At 48.7% G+C, this 15665-nt stretch overlaps 1 protein-coding gene across 1 annotated transcript in view; it reads left to right on the forward strand.

Annotated features, from left to right (window-relative positions):
- The window catches only part of CACNA1A (calcium voltage-gated channel subunit alpha1 A), a 255077-nt gene that overhangs the window by 238241 nt on the left and 1171 nt on the right, over positions 1-15665 (forward strand). Inside the window, exons 41-47 of the mRNA XM_069082950.1 lie at positions 162-268; positions 1127-1265; positions 3456-3569; positions 6937-6972; positions 9669-9855; positions 12451-12698; positions 14177-15665. The exon at positions 14177-15665 is cut by the window's right edge and continues 1171 nt beyond it. Of these exons, the coding sequence (XP_068939051.1) occupies positions 162-268; positions 1127-1265; positions 3456-3569; positions 6937-6972; positions 9669-9855; positions 12451-12698; positions 14177-14872 (1527 nt within the window). The 3' untranslated portion in view covers positions 14873-15665. The remainder of the gene's footprint in view (positions 1-161; positions 269-1126; positions 1266-3455; positions 3570-6936; positions 6973-9668; positions 9856-12450; positions 12699-14176) is intronic.

The raw sequence follows: 15665 nt of genomic DNA on the forward strand, positions 1-15665 counted from the left end.
TCCTCTTCTTTTCCCTCCTCTCTTCTCCCTTACTTCTCTCCTTCTCTCTTTTTACATGTGAGCCTCCAAGCCCCACATCTTGATTGTTTCATAGTCACAGACACCCAGGTGAGACACCAGGCTGGCCTTATGTCCCTCTGAATCATCATGTGTTCCCACAGAACCGGACGCCACTGATGTTCCAGCGCATGGAGCCACCATCCCCGACTCAGGAGGGTGGCCCTGGTCAGAACGCCCTCCCCTCTTCCCAGCTGGATCAAGGAGGACTGTAAGTATGGCCCAGAGTGAGCACAGTAGGCACCCCCCACACACACACACACCTCTGACATTCTGCCTTTTGAAAAAATAAATAAAAAATAAAAGCTTACTGTGTGCTAAGCAGCTGACAAACGGAAAGGCAAAACAGTCCTTGTGTTCAAGGCATTCTCCTTCTGATTAGGGGAGACAACACATAGGGGAGGATCCAGCTGTAGGGTACATGGGAAAAACCTTGGTTCTAGAGTGCAGCAGTTAGTCAGATGACAGTGCCAGAAAGGCAGTCAGTACTGCCCAGCCCAACAAAGTGTCGAGGTGGAGCATTTGGTAAGGCCAGGTGGAGCTTCATCTTACCAAAGGGATATGGTTGGTGACTCCATGCCTTCTCCAGACAATGTGAGGGACCATGTCTACCCAGAAGGAGGCATGCATTTCAAGCACTGTGGCCCACATTGGCAGCAAATCCAAGGGAGTGGAGTGGGAATACTGGGTTCCCTCTTCAAGAGATAGGGATGAGAGTGGGGAAAGGGACTGGTGGTCTGGGGGGAAGGGCTCCCTGCTGTGCTTTGCCCCTGCTGGTCCCTAAGCACAAGAGGCGAGGAGGGTGCCTTGCTCTCAGAGGAAGGGGGTGCCAAGGAGTAGACCAGGGGACCCCTTACCATTTTCCTTTCAGTTTAACAGACATCCACAGAGAATCTACACAGACATGAAGATCTTGCTCTCCAGGACTGCACAGTCTTGGAGAAGAAATAAGATACAGATTTCTAATTTCCTAACCAAATTATATGATGTTTAGGAGAGGGGTAGGCACAGAATCTGTCGAGTCTCCCAGGGGGGATTTACTGCTTATTTCTCTGTCCCACATTTGCAGTCTAGCCCATGAAGGTGTTATGAAGGAGAGTCCATCCTGGGTGACCCAGCGTGCCCAAGAGATGTTCCAGAAAACAGGGACGTGGAGTCCTGAACGAGGACCTCCAGATGATTTGCCCAACAGCCGACCCAGCTCTCAGGTACTTGTGTCTTCATGCCCAAATGGGGTCCACAAAAGGTCAGGTCTTGCTCACTAATTCCTACTTCACTTAGGGAAAGGGAGGGCACTGAACCAAGGAGGAAGCCACATGGGAGGAATAGGATGGAGAGGGGTCAGTGATGAGGGAAGAAACAAAGTTTGAAACTGACTCCCTTCTTAATAGCCCAAGCCTAAAGAATCACACAGCCACAAGGGCCATTCTCCATCCACTCCTAGCCTCTCTTGGCCTGGATAAAGACAAAATTCTTTTTCAAAGTGGGGCTTTAGTAGGCAGGCAAGGAAGAGAAAAGTAGAAACAGAAACATCACCAGAGGATAGAGCTCTTGTCCTAACATAAGTACATGCAGACACAGCTTGGCTTGGCTGGCACACAGCTTTGAGAGTGACTGCCTCTGTATTCCACAGTATCTGCAGAAAAATTGCAAATCTTCCCATCTCCATAGGGCTTTCTTTAAAATAACCTGATGAGGTAGGTATTGAATTATTCCCATTTTGTAGAAGAGGTAACTGGCTCAGAGAGGTAACAGAATAGAGGCAGGGTCCCAAGAGCTGCTCCAAGTCATGATTAGAACCCTTGCCTCCCTCGACTCTGTCTCTGGAGTCCAGGGCTCTCTCTACAATAGCACACCTATTGGAGATGGTCCTGCACTGGGTGGCTCAAGCCAGAGTGGCAAGACTTAGGGGCAGAACCCTGCTTTACTACTCCCTAGCCTTAAGCAAGTCATAACCTCTCTGATCTTTCAAATCACCCTCCAAATCCTGTGATCTCCGAGTCGGTCAGACCCACAAAGAGTTCTTTCTACTGCTCTTAAAAGTTCGTTGTCACTCTGGCTACCAAATAGTCCATCCTTCTCCTCTGACCTGTCTCTCTGTCCTTGGCTGTTTGGCTAAAACATATTAATGGGCTGTTTGTTAACACTGACTCAACATTCTTTGCTCTATCATTTCCTGTTATAAACATCTGGGTCTAGTTGCCACAGGGATCCTTTATAGTTTTCAACCCAGGCCCAGGACTTCATCCCATGTCTCACAGTCCCTTGAGAAAGACAGGTTGCCTTCTTTCTCTTCCTGTTCCAAAGCCTTTTGCTAACAGCCTATATCCAGGTCTCGGTGCTATCTGTGGTTCTCAGATAGTGGAAAGGACACAGAAACTGGCTTGAGTGCTCATTATGTTACTTACTGCCTCTGTTTCCCCATCTATAAAATAAAGGGGTTAGACAGAAGATCCCAAAGGTCCTTCCAGCTCTAAATACTGTGATAATTTGCAGCACAGAGGCATAAGACATGCCTTCAATCCAATGAGTGATACTGCTGTTTTAAGAAAAGGTCATCAGCCCACCCCATCTCCCCAAGTTCTCTTTGATGACATACCTCAGGTGCCAGACAAATCCCAGGGGAAAGATTTCCCATAAACCTCAAATTGTGATTTTACAAAATCATAAATACTTTATAGTACAGGATGACCCATATTTCTAATCACAGTAATATAAGGGTTTTACTTCCCTCAGAGAGATAACAGTGACAGAAGTCAGCAGCCTCCCTTTAGCTTCTTCTGCCAGGGATAAGTAGACTGTCACTTCCCAGGCTAAGGGACAAAGAGACTATGTGCAAGGCAAGGGGATATGGGGGGGAGGGGGCAGAAGGTGGCAAAAAGAAAAATACAAGCAAGACAGTCTCACATCCCTTTCTATTTGGTTTCCCATAGTCCTTTTTATTGAGTTAGCACAGATCCCTTTTCTCCCCCTGGGCAGGGAAGGCAAATGAGATATGGGCCATGAGGCCAAGGAGCTAGAATGGAATGGCCAGTCAATCTACTTACTGATTATAAATCTACCACTCCAGGGCTAGTCCAGAGATGCTAAGGTTGTGGAAGTGATTTAGAATTCTCTTTCCCCCCAACCCCAGCTCTGAAGTTGTCAGGAAAGAAAAGACCTGGAAATAAGGTCTACGGAGCGAATGTAAAGCCCATGGGAGCTAAACATTTTGACAATGCATGCAAATCACTCATAGAGTCTTCACCACATGAGCACCCTTCTGCTAGGCTGATTGGCCAGCAGGATGGGAGAAGCCAGAGCTAGTGCCCAGGACTCCTGGTTCTGCTTTGGGATCCCCTTGGCTCCACACGCTTTAAGCCTCAGGCTCACCCACCCCCTTGCTGTGTCCCCTGCAGTCTGTGGAGATGAGAGAGATGGGGAAGGACGGCTACTCAGACAGCGACCACTACCTCCCTATGGAAGGGCAGGGCAGAGCCACCTCCATGCCCCGGCTCCCAGCTGAAAACCAGGTGAGGGGCTTTCATCGGAACCTTCCAAGGGGGCAGGTGAGCCCACAGAGGGCCCTCTCCCCCAGAGAGCAGCTGTTGCCTAAGGAGGCCTCCAACTCTGCTCTGTAGCCCCAAACCCACAGGGGTGGGGTATTTTCCCCCCAGATTTTGTACTTTTGAAAGATATGCCTTCCCTTTCTGGGGAATATAGGTCATTTGCTAAGCATTCCATGGTGTAGGGAGTTGGGGATAGGGATAAAGACCTGAATACAGAGGAACTGAAGAAAAACATGGTTCAAGTGACTGCCTGAGAGGAATAGACTGCATCCTGGCTACAAGAGATAAAGCCAGGCTTGCTTGGGTGGGTAGAGGGGAGGGTGTTGCAGATTCCATAAGAGTTTGGAGAACTTTTCCCCTAGGCCAGAGGCTTCCTTTTAGCCACCAACGCCCAGGCCTCAGGGAGAGGAGCCATTTAGGAGAACACTCAGAAATCTCTTCACTAAGCCTTTGCCCTCCTCCCCCAATATCTTACATATACATGTGTGTATGAATAGAGGCACACACACATATTTGATAGCCAATACAGAGAGCTAATGGAGATGAGCTAAAGTATTAATCATGGAAATCTGTTAATCCTTATGATCTTGTTTTGTTTTTGTTGATTTGGGTATATAACATTGCATCTTCTGTAGTTGGTAACTGGCTTAGGCTAACTTTGAATGAATCTGTGGCCCCCAGTGTCTATGTTGGCATAACCCATTGCTTGGGTTATGGGGGGGCAAGAAAGGGGAGAAATTCATTATTGGCAAAGCAAAACTTACAAAGAAGAAATGATTAGTTGTTTCTGAGACTGTCTAAAATACAAGTCCCTTGGACCTATTCACTCTATAGCCTTCTCCAAGAAAGTTTTTTCATCTCGCAATGCAAGCTTGAGCTCTGTTACTTCCCTGAAGTGGAGAAAGACCTTCCTTAAGCTAGAGATACTAGACCCTTCCCAAGGAGCTGCAAAGCAAGAGAAGGTGTCTGAAGGATAAGGGTGGTGACAACTCCCTTTGTAAATTCTTCTACATTGTCAACACAGTTAAGATCAATCCTTAAAGCCTGCTGGCATTTTGGCTAGGGGAAGGTGTCTAATTGGGGATTCAGGTTGGGAGGCAGGATTACCGGGGATGCCATTGTCAGCTTTACTACTCCTACATGAAGCCTCAGTCAATCCTTTCTATACTTCCTGCCTGTGAGTGCTGAGGCCTAGCACCCTACACATTTTATATTCAGGAAGGTGGGCAAAATTGAGACTAAAGATCTCACTTTTGACTTGGAGAACAAAGGGAGAGAGACAGCTTTTTTGTGAGCACTAACAAATCAGTGAAGTAGTGAAAGTGAGGTAAAGCCAGTGATGGGAGAAGACTGACCTTACTTACTCTTCTTCCTTAGTCACTCTGGAAAAACAATGGCTTGTTTTTGCAACTGGACTAAGAGGCAAGACTTGGGGGGTGGGGAGGGTCAGTTTGATTCAACAGATAGCAAGTGCCTTTCTGTGTAGAGCACATAGTGGGAGTGGCCAGTTCTCCCATCCTGAGGGTTATGGGTGGGATGTGGCATGTGTGGGTGATGACATGGGTACCCTTTAAAACCCACTGGTTGTTTTTTTTTGATGTTCAATCCAAACGGATACAGGTGAGAATGTGGAAGATAAGGGGACCCATGCCTCACTCCCAGGAACTGGTCTGCTAAAGGGAACTTGGCCTTGGAACACCAAGGCCCTAACAGACAGATGGACAGACAGTGGACAAATTCCATCAGGCTTCTGGTGCCGTGCTGCATGAGCATGCTCCTGGCCTAGGGCAGCCTCAGTATGCCTACAGCAAGGGCCAATCCCAGCATGGCAGAGGCTCATGTGATCTGTAATCTTCATTCTGATAAAGCTGAGACTCTGGGAGGGGCCTTGGTGTGAGTGCGCATATCCATGCACGGGTGGATGTATGTGCATGTGTGTGTGTGTGTGCTGACTTCTAAATGGTTGATTCTTGAGCTGCATTACCAACCTGTTAGCTTTTCCCCTATCCATGTTGTAAGATGTGTGTATGTATATGCAAGGGGGGAAGGGGAAGGGGAATTCTGATTCCATGGTGTTGATCATTGTTGCCCAGAATTCAAAGCTGTACCTCTCCCTCCCTCAATTCTTAGGTGGCCTCCTCCTGTGACAGAGCCTTATCCAGGGGGTAGTGTGAGGAAAGATGGTGTTAACAGGACCCTCCAAGTTTAGGCAAATGTCTGTCATAGTAGTCAGGAGTTGAGAGCTAAGCTTGTGTCTCATGTGGCTTGGCCCTACCAAGGCTGTTGGATGGATGGATGGATAGATGGATGGATGGATGGATGGATGGATGGATGGATGGATGGACAGAATGGCGCATGAATGAATGGCCAGTGGGTCTATGAAAGACCCTGGACTAGTCCATGTGTTTGCATGTTTGGCTTTAGACAAGCTTCATGTGTGGCATTTGCACTGGAACAGTGGGTGGCTTGATGGGGGTAGGTACCTCCAAACTCTACTAAAGGCTGCACTGTTTCCTCTGGGGGCAGAGGTTCATCAGGAAGAACCCCTCCCCCTCCTTCTATATTCAGGGAACAAATCTGTTTAAGGAGGAAGGAAAGGACTTTGGGGGCCAGGGTGGGAGGGACAATGGACAGGCTGGAAGTCCTGTCCTAGAGAGAAATGCATGCCCTAGAGACACATATGCACACGCCCTCAATCTACAAGAAATATGAATGAGGCTTTGGCAGTCAGACCCACCAGGGTCTTGCTGGCATCAGTGGAATAAGGAGACTAGGGCCATAACACTGCAGCTTTTAGCAAAGGCAGGAATAGGCTGTAAAGGCCACCTGCGTATGATGGGGAGGCAGGCAGGGTCAGGGGAATTAATGCATGAGGCAGGGTCAATGGTCAGGGTGCTGGGAAACTTGCTCCAATTTCCATGTTGCTTTCATTATCTTTCATTGGTCACGTGCCTCCGTGTTGTCTTTCTATCTGTCTGGCCTTTTCCTGTCTGTCTTTTCCAATCTTAACATGTCAGCAGAGTGGTTTGTTCCAAGCAAACCTTCCCAGCATAAATAAAAAGAGTGTAATATGCTCTGAGATTACTTATCTGGAGTGGCTACTCACTGGTGACATTAATCTTTTCTGATTTTCCTTCTTCTTGCTCTCCTCATTTTTTCTCAGGTTGCTCTCTCCCCCATCCTCCCTCTGCTGTCCCCCTCACTCAATAAGGAACATTTTTACATGATTTCTCCTCCCACCAACCAGCTCCTCCTTTTCCTTTTTTGCTTTGATATTTATTTTCTTCTTTTCTGTTCTTTCTGTGTGCACCATCCTGTGGGGCTGTGACAGAGGAGAAAGGGCCGGCCTCGTGGGAATAATCTGAGTGTACGTACCTTGATGGGGTGGGGAGGGGCGCTAAAGCTCTAGCCCCTCCCCTGTTTCTTCCCTGCTGATCCCTGACATCCCCAACTTCTGCCGCAGGCTCGCTCTGGTAGCCAGGGCCAGGCTGTGCCTGTCACCCTGGTGCAGCCCACCCTACCCCATTCTCTCTCTTCAGGCAGGGTCTCTGGAGATTTCTTGCTGCTGAGGGGTTGTGTAGCCCTATAGGAGGGAACAGCTCTGTGGCTGATACCAGGTCGGGTCCAATTCAACAAACATTACTAAGCCTTCGATGTACAGAGGACTGAGCTTGGTGCTGAGGATTACAAAGATGAAAGAAGAGTCCCTACTCCCAAGGACCTCATGGCCTTGGAGACTGATTGACTTTTAATGTCTCCTCTCTCAAGATGACTTGGGCAGCTTCCCTGAGGGCCCCAACGTCTTTGATGATGTGTTCGCCTCTTTAGCTTCTCGGTCCTTGAAAACCTGTCAATTGTCCCAGAGAGCTAAAATCCCTAAGCTAAGACCTCTGGCTGGAGCTCCCCCCACCCACCCACCCGTCCTCACAGAGGCAGGCTTCCCAAAAGCTCCCATTTAGGTCAGATGCCTAAGCTTCCCTCTAGTATTCCTTCCTGCTCAGTCGCCCATCGTTGCCAGCTCCAATTAAGCACTAAATTGACCAACACACTACCCTATACCTCTTCCTCCTCCCTCCTCTATTCCCCTGGCTTGCCTCAAGGCAGAGGTATGCACAGTTCCCCCATTGTGCTTTGGCCATAGGTGGGGCAATAAGCTGTCTCCCTGGGTACTGGACCACAAGATCGTGGGCTCCCAGCCTTCTTCCCTCCTTCTGGCACTTTGAAACACTAGAGAGTTTCTCTGAAGCAAGTCTAGTGAGGTCAGCAACATAAGAGAAGGGACCGAGGGAGACAAAAAGAACAGGGCATCTTTTTGAAAAAAACAACCCCCCCCAAAAAACACTTTTTTTCTCTAGTCAGGCCTGGATGGAAGAGGCAGTTTTTCCCAATAAAGCACCTGTTACAGCCTTTCCACCTGCCCTTCTCTACCTCCCAACCCCCTCCACCCCCACCCAACGTCATTAGAGGCCAGAGAGCCATCCTGTTTGCTGGCCTCTGTTGACCAGGCTCCAGCAGACAGTGGAAAAGCTTGTGGCCCAGCCTCAACTGAGACTCTCCTCACATTTTTATACCCAATGTATGTGTCTCTCACAGATGGCAGAGGAGGTGCCCCTGGAGAAGAGGTGAGGGGTGGGAAGAAGCTTTGCCATCCTGGCCCCCTGATGGGCCTGAGGCAACAGGGGAGAGGTATAAGCAGATGCAGGGGCCTGCTCTCTGAGGGTGAGATTATAAGGCTAGGTTCAGCTCAGAAAGAAACTGACTGGAAAGTCGGTGAGGAGGAAAGGCAGGGGGGAGGTCCCTAGCCTCATTTAACAGATAAATAAAAGAAGAGGCAAAGATGTCAGCAAGCTCTGGGCCTAGAACCTAGAGTTCTAGACTCTCAGCTCCAGGCCAGGCTTTTTCCATGGGACTGTTCTGCTTCTGGGGATTCTACCCTGCTAACCCTAGGCCCTCCCACTGAGTCCTAGGAAAGTCAAGTGGTCATGGGGGTAGCATTTCTGGAGCCCAGAGCTCAAGGACACCTAAAATGGTTTAGTTAAATCTTTCCTGAAAGAACAGTTGTGGACAATTAAGGGTAGCTTATGTGGACAAGTAACTGCTCCCCTGCCCTGCCAATTTTCCCTCCCCAAACACACTAACCTGTTGATAGGTCATGGGCAAGACTGACCTGGAGCACTACTGAGGCTTTGGGATGGTTTGAAAGAATTCCATGAAGAGTCCAAAATGGTCACCTTCACCTCCCTCATCAGCCTAGCCTGCTATTCCTCAGTGACTCCCAGAGGCCTACACAGTTCTAGTCCCCTTGGCAGGAGGAAGGGACAGGAAGGGATTCACCTTGGGCTTAAAGATAGCCCCTCTTTGCTTTCATGAATGTTCATAAGCCAGAAAGGCAGTTTAGGGTAATGGAGATCTATTGCTTAGACTTTCTGGCTGGGCTCCAACTGGGAGAACTATTCATCTTTTGTTCCCCTACACACACATCCCACTCCATAGGCGGATATAGAAACTAGGATAAAAAGGGAATCTGAGCATCACATCAGCTTTGTACAATACCAAGGTAGGGGAGTGAAAAGAATGACCGTCGGGAGTCCTGGCCCCAAGTGTTCTAGACCTCGCTGGACTCTACCCAAGAACTGGCTGGACTTTGCAAAAGATTTTTCACATGGGGTGTTTAAGGGTAGGGAAGCCAATGTCTAACTGGAACTCATTGCCCTATTTTGTGGCTTGTCCTGTCCCAAAATCCCTTTTCAGACTTTCCCAGTTTTCTCTCTAATCCTGCCTTCCATGGCACCACACAGTAATGGTGGCCATCACTACAGTCTCAAAGTGACTTTGGCCATGGAGGGAAGGGGGCAACACCTCAAATCACGTCCAAAGATTCTTCCCTGGCAGGCACCCCCCTGCTGTGGAAGCACCTGGGTGGGGGACAGGCCTATCTCTGAGCTTCCCTCCCTCTACTGATAGCCCAGTGGGTATACACCCAAGACTGAGGTTGGCTGCCACCAGGATTTTGTGATGACTTCATTAGTGACCAAACATTTGGGTTTGTTGTTCTACCCTCAGACCATCTCTGATACCAGTCCCATGAAGCGCTCAGCTTCCATGCTGGGCCACAAGGGCAGGCGCTTGGATGATTACTCTCTAGAAAGAGTCACCCCTGAGGAGAACCAGCGGCACCATCAGCGACGTCGTGAGCGGGGCCACCGGACGTCAGAGCGCTCCCTAAGCCGATACACAGATGTGGATACAGGTTGAGTGTCGCCTGCCCCCTCACCTCCCTGCATTGGTCAGCCATCCAAGCAGGATACCATCTTATATCATCCTCTTCTAAGGAGAAAGCTTGTGAAAAAATGTTCTATTGCCCAAAGTAGGGAATGAGAAGAATATGGAGGGAGGAAGTGATAGGATCTATGAACCAAAAGTATGATATGGCAGTCAAAAGAATTTATGACCTTAGGCTGCTTTGAGAGAGGCATCAATCCAAAATTAGAAAGGTGACAGTCCCACCCGGCTGTCTTTTCCAACACCAGACCATACTGGGAATATCATGGTTAGCCCCGGGAACCACATTTTAGGAAGGACATGAATGAACTGAAGAGGATCTAGGAAAGAACAACTGGGATAGTGGAGATTCTCAAGATGATGCTACTAAAGATGTTTAACCTGAAGATAGTTGTCTTCAAGTATTTGAAACATTTTATATAGAAGAAAAATTAAATTTTCTGTTTTGCCCCATAGAGCAGAACTGGGACAATGGGTGAAAATTTCAGAGAGGTTGATTTAGCATCAATCCAAGGGGAAAGCCTCCTATTTGAATTATGGAAAGGTAAACTTAGCTGCCCTGGGAAGTAGTCAGCTCCCCTTCACTGGGAGCCATCAAGCAAAGGCTAGATGACAGCTTGTTGGGGATGCTTGTTCAGGTATCGGGCTAAATGGCCTCTGAAGCCCCCAACTCTGATATTCAATGAAGTATGAGAACAGGAACCTGTGAGTCTAGGGAACCCAAAAACAAGCCAGAGAACAGCTGGATCAATCCCTCTGGATAATTCCCCTGCCCCTCCCCCTTGGAGACTTGGATGTTTGTCAGAAATGTAAAGGCATATTGGTAGGATCCCAGGGCTTGTTATGCCCTGAGCTAGGCCTGTCCCCAGGGTCACATGGTAGTGATTGCTCAGGAGCTCACATCACTGCTGACCCTTCCCTTTGGGGAAGGAACAAATAGGGAAATTCATCTGTTGGGTGGTCTGCACTGTTCCCAGCATTTGGGAGTGGGATAGAAATACAAGAAACTCAAAGTCTAATGAAGGAGGCTGGAATGATCCACGTGAAATACTCAAAGAACACCAGAGTGTTAAATTGTGCATTTGTGATAGGCACTGGGAGTTTAGAGAAGAGAGGGACTAGTGTGTACTGGAATCATCAGGAAAGGGTTCATGGTGCAGGAGGTAGAACCTACAGGGAGCTGAGGAGAGGAGAGGGGCTATACATGGCAGAGCGAACAGCAAAGTTACTTGAGGCAGGAATGAATGACCGTAGAATACCGAGGACACTGATGAAGGATAGAGGATGTGGTCCCAGCTAGGCTGGGTTCATCTTCCAATTCTTTGGTCAAGTCACTCCCCCACCCCAGCTGGACTAAGGTCTCTTTGGGTTCTAAATCCCATAATATTATTATGATCATACTTCAAGGTGGGCTTCACAGAGGAAGGAGGCATCATGTTGGTAGCCTAGTAAGGGTTTCATGATGTATCAAAATCAAATTTATCAATAAAAATTAAAAGTAAATAGGATTAGGATAAAGGAGGTAGAAGGGCCTTCTGCAACGAAGGAACTGCATGAGAAAGCAAAGAGATGCTATAAAGTGTAGATGGAAGGAATGAGAAGACCAATCTGATATGGGGGTCTGAGTCAACTTACCACCTCTGTCACTTCTGCTATAATCATTAATAATACCTGTATAAGTAACCTTGGACAAGTCACTTAATGTCCTTGGTGTCCTGTTTCCTCCCCTATAAAATGAGGAGGCTGAATTAAATCATGACAAAGTTTGCTTTCAACTCTAAAATACTATGAGAGCAAGAGGTCTTGCTGATGGAGAGCTTAAATAGCAGACTGAAGAGTCTGCATAGATCATCCAAGTCTGTTAAAGAGAATGATAGGATAGAAACGTCCTTTGTAGGAGGGTTCAGGCGGACTGACGCTGAAGAAAGGACACCAAGTGGAGGCAGGAGGTAGTAAGGACCCGGAAGGTCTAGAACCGTGTCCATGAAAATGAGAGATGGACCAATGTCAGAGGTAAGGAACATTTCCAAGGATAGCCAGGAGGAGAAAAATCAACAGGGCTGATGTTGATGATGGAAATGGGTAAGCACAGTTTTGACATTGAAGTTGCAAGCACCTTAGTAGAGATGCCCTGTAAGCATCTGGAGAGGAGTCAGACTTGGAGACGTTGTAGGGACCCTCCACAAAATGTAGCTACCGAAAACTCTTGCCAAAGAACTAGGTCCAAAGTTAGTGGGAGACACCGTTTGCGGGCTCAAAGAAGAGTTGTTTGAGGATACTGGGGTAGGAGCCTGTTAGAAAAAAGAGAGAGCAAAGTCTAGGGAAGAAGGAGAGCATTTGTAGAAAGTCTTGCACAAGGAGGCTGAGGGTAAGAAGCAAGAGAGAAATGAGAACCATCAGGAGAGTGGGTCTCCCCCAATGGAGTTCCTCTTCACAGTTTCTCCACTAGATCCAAAGCCTAAGGGCAGGTCAAAAGTACTTAAAGCATTCCTGCCTCCCTTACCCATCTCTCATGTGTCACCATCTCATGTGTCATAGCTGTCTTTTCCTATCTCTGGCCCAGGCTTGGGAACAGACCTGAGTGTTACCACCCAGTCTGGGGATTTGCCTTCAAAAGATCGAGACCAGGAGCGAGGGAGACCCAAGGACCGAAAACACCATCAGCACCATCACCACCACCACCACCACCACCCATCCTCTGACAAGGAGCGCTATTCCCAGGAGCGGTCTGAGTACGGACGGCCCCGAGCTCGAGACCAACGCTGGTCTCGTTCCCCCAGCGAGGGCCGAGAGCATATGGCTCATAGGCAGGTGGGTCTGGTGTATTGCCCTTCTCCCCCTGGTTCTACTTGGTCATGGAGAGCACAGAAATGTGAGGAGTAAAAGGTCAGACTGACAGCTTTAAGGGCAGGGCTTAAGAGAAATCTAATTTGGGAGATTGGGTAAGACAGGTCCCCCATTAAGCTATTTTCCACTATGCCCTGAACAGTCCTGCTCATGGCAATGGGGCCTGTGAACTGCTCATAATAGTGTTCTTGTCACAGCTTTCCTTCAGGACCCACTCACTCCAGTGGGTTTCCTCAGCCCCAGAGTAAACAGAATAGTGGTGGGTTACTCTCCAGGATATACAGAGAGGCAGGTAGCAACAGAGAACAAAGGGCAGAAACACATAGGCAGAAACAAGCACTAATAAGTAGTGAAGGGTAACTTGTGTACCAAGGCCCTTTCAGGTCAGTATCTGAAAGAAATTTATGTTGGGAACCACTGAACTGGTGAGAAGAAGATAGGCAATGTGTCTCCCCAAACTAACCAACTGTGAGCAAAGGTGAAGGCCAAGCAACTGCTGCAGCTGTAAGAAAAAAAACTGGGCAAGAAAGAGTAGGATGGGTGGCTAGCTCATTCTCCCTTCTGCCCTCACAGCCACACATTCCCTCCCTTTCTCCTCTCCTCCCCTGGGAGGAAAGATCTGCTGACCCATGCCTGGAATTGGGGAAGGAACACAGACCGAGTCCAGAAATTCTCCTTGCCTCAGCCACAGCAGATCTCCTCCATAATTCCCTGTGTTCCAGGTCCCATGACAGCCCATAATGTAGTGGGGGTAGGAGGAATTAGCACCCACACAATACTAAACGAGAATGGGACAGTCATTCCCCTCCAGGGTAGATGTCCAGCTCTGTGAAGTGGCTACCATACCCAGGAGGGCACTTCATCAGCCATTAGCTCCCATCCCAGTGACCACAAATTCGGTGCCCTCTATCCCCTACACATGCCATTCTCTTCTACCGCAGCTACTTTTGCTTAAGTTGTTTGAAATCCCTTTTTGGTTTTCTGGACGGTGCCCTCAGCTCAGTTGGCCCTGCCTGGCCCTGGCTCATGTCCCTTGCCCGCTGCCCTGCTGTGTTTTTTTTTTTCCTTTAACCCTTGGCTTCCCTTTTTTTGGTTTCAATTATGATTTATTTCTGTCCTCTGGACTCGTGAGTAATTTTGGGAACTTTTGCTACTTTAAACCCCGAAACTTACAAAACTCCATTTCTCATTTCTCTTCTCACTGTTTTTGTGTTTGTTTTTTACTTTATCTCCCTTGTTGTCTCTTATTTCCTCTTCCCTGTGGCTGTTGCTTTCCTCCTTTTTTCCATTAAAATGTTGTTTTTCTCCTTCCCCTCCCTCCTGTTTTCTGTTGTTTCCCTTGCCTCCTTCTCTCCGTCTTGTCCTCTGTTTCCTCCTGTCTCTTCTTGGTTGATTTTGTTGTATATTTTTTTTTGATTTCCTTTGTTTCAATTTTCGTGTAGGGCAGTAGTTCCGTAAGTGGAAGCCCAGTCCCCTCAACATCTGGTACCAGCACACCGCGGCGTGGACGCCGCCAGCTCCCCCAGACCCCCTCCACCCCCAGGCCACATGTGTCCTATTCCCCAGTGATCCGTAAGGCTGGCAGCGCAGGTCCCCAGCCGCCGCAGCCGCAGCAGTCAGTGCGCCCCTGCAGATCCTCCACTCCTGGACCACGGAGGTACCAGGCCCCCTCTGCTGAGCACCAGGTGGGGGAACGGCCCTCTGGAGGGGGCCACGGCAGTAGCCGCTCACCGGGAATGGAGCGGCATGCCACTGCCCCACCAAGAAATGAGTCCCCGAGGGCTTACCGCCACGCTGCGTCCCGGTGGCCAGCACCTAGCCCCCATACCTCAGAGGGGCACCCGGGACCCCGGCACCACGGCGGCTACTATCCGAGCTCAGACTACGACGCCGACGGCCCAGGGAGCGAAGAGGCAGCCTTCACTTACGATACCCCGCCACATGCCTCTTCTGGTACCGGGCGGTCGCCCAGGACTTCCCGGGCAGGAGGCCCAGCCTCAGTCTCGCCCTCCAGACACGGACGGCGATTACCAAATGGCTACTATCCTACCCACGGACTGGCCAGGCATCGAGGGCAAGGCCCCCGGAAAGGACTGCACGAACCCTATAGCGAGACTGACGATGATGACTGGTGCTAAGTCCTGATGTGTGTGCACCTCACACACACACACACACTCACACACACACAGCCCCCAAACTCCCCTCAGTCACACATGAACCTATACCCAGAAGACAAAATTACAATAACTGTCATGAAAAGTGGAAAAAAAATGTTTTTTAATTTCAAACTCTTGTTAAATTTGCCAAGCAGGGATGGGCAAGGGGAGGGACAAGTTGGGAAGGGAAGCTGGAAAATGAAGATTTTCATAAAAGGGAAGAAAGAAAAAACTTTCTTGAGGATGGAAAGAGGAGGGCAGTAATAACAAGGGATAGGAACAAGGATGCAGAACATGTCTGTCCTTTATAAAGACAAAGTTAGGATAATCCTTGAGAAGAAAAGGCTACAACCTGCAGGTATGGAGACCTGCTGAATCATGCCAGAACAGACACTTTTCCTGGAACATCTACCTTAGAGCCCTTCAGGAGGACAAACCACATAGCTAAAGGGAGTTTGAATTTGTTCAACAACTTTGGAGAACTTTGGGGAAAAGGAAAAAGAGGAAAAAAACATTTTAAAAAAGTAAAATGGGAAGAAAAAAGAAAACCTCTATTGATGAGTTTTATCATCTCAATTAAACTTTTCCTTTCCCTAATGAATGACAAGAAGAGTTAGTGCCCATTCTCCTGGCGAAGAGGGACCTGATGCAATATAAATGCACACAGCACACCCCCCTTCCCCCCCTCCTCCCGCCCCTATGCAGACCTTCCTCTACACTGAGACCTGCACACACACACACACACACACACACACACACACACACACACACACAC

The sequence above is a fragment of the Petaurus breviceps genome, unplaced genomic scaffold (genome assembly GCF_028583685.1).
Source record: "Petaurus breviceps papuanus isolate PSGF00001 unplaced genomic scaffold, PetGlider_PUasm1.0 172, whole genome shotgun sequence".
NCBI classification, from domain to species: domain Eukaryota; kingdom Metazoa; phylum Chordata; class Mammalia; order Diprotodontia; family Petauridae; genus Petaurus; species Petaurus breviceps.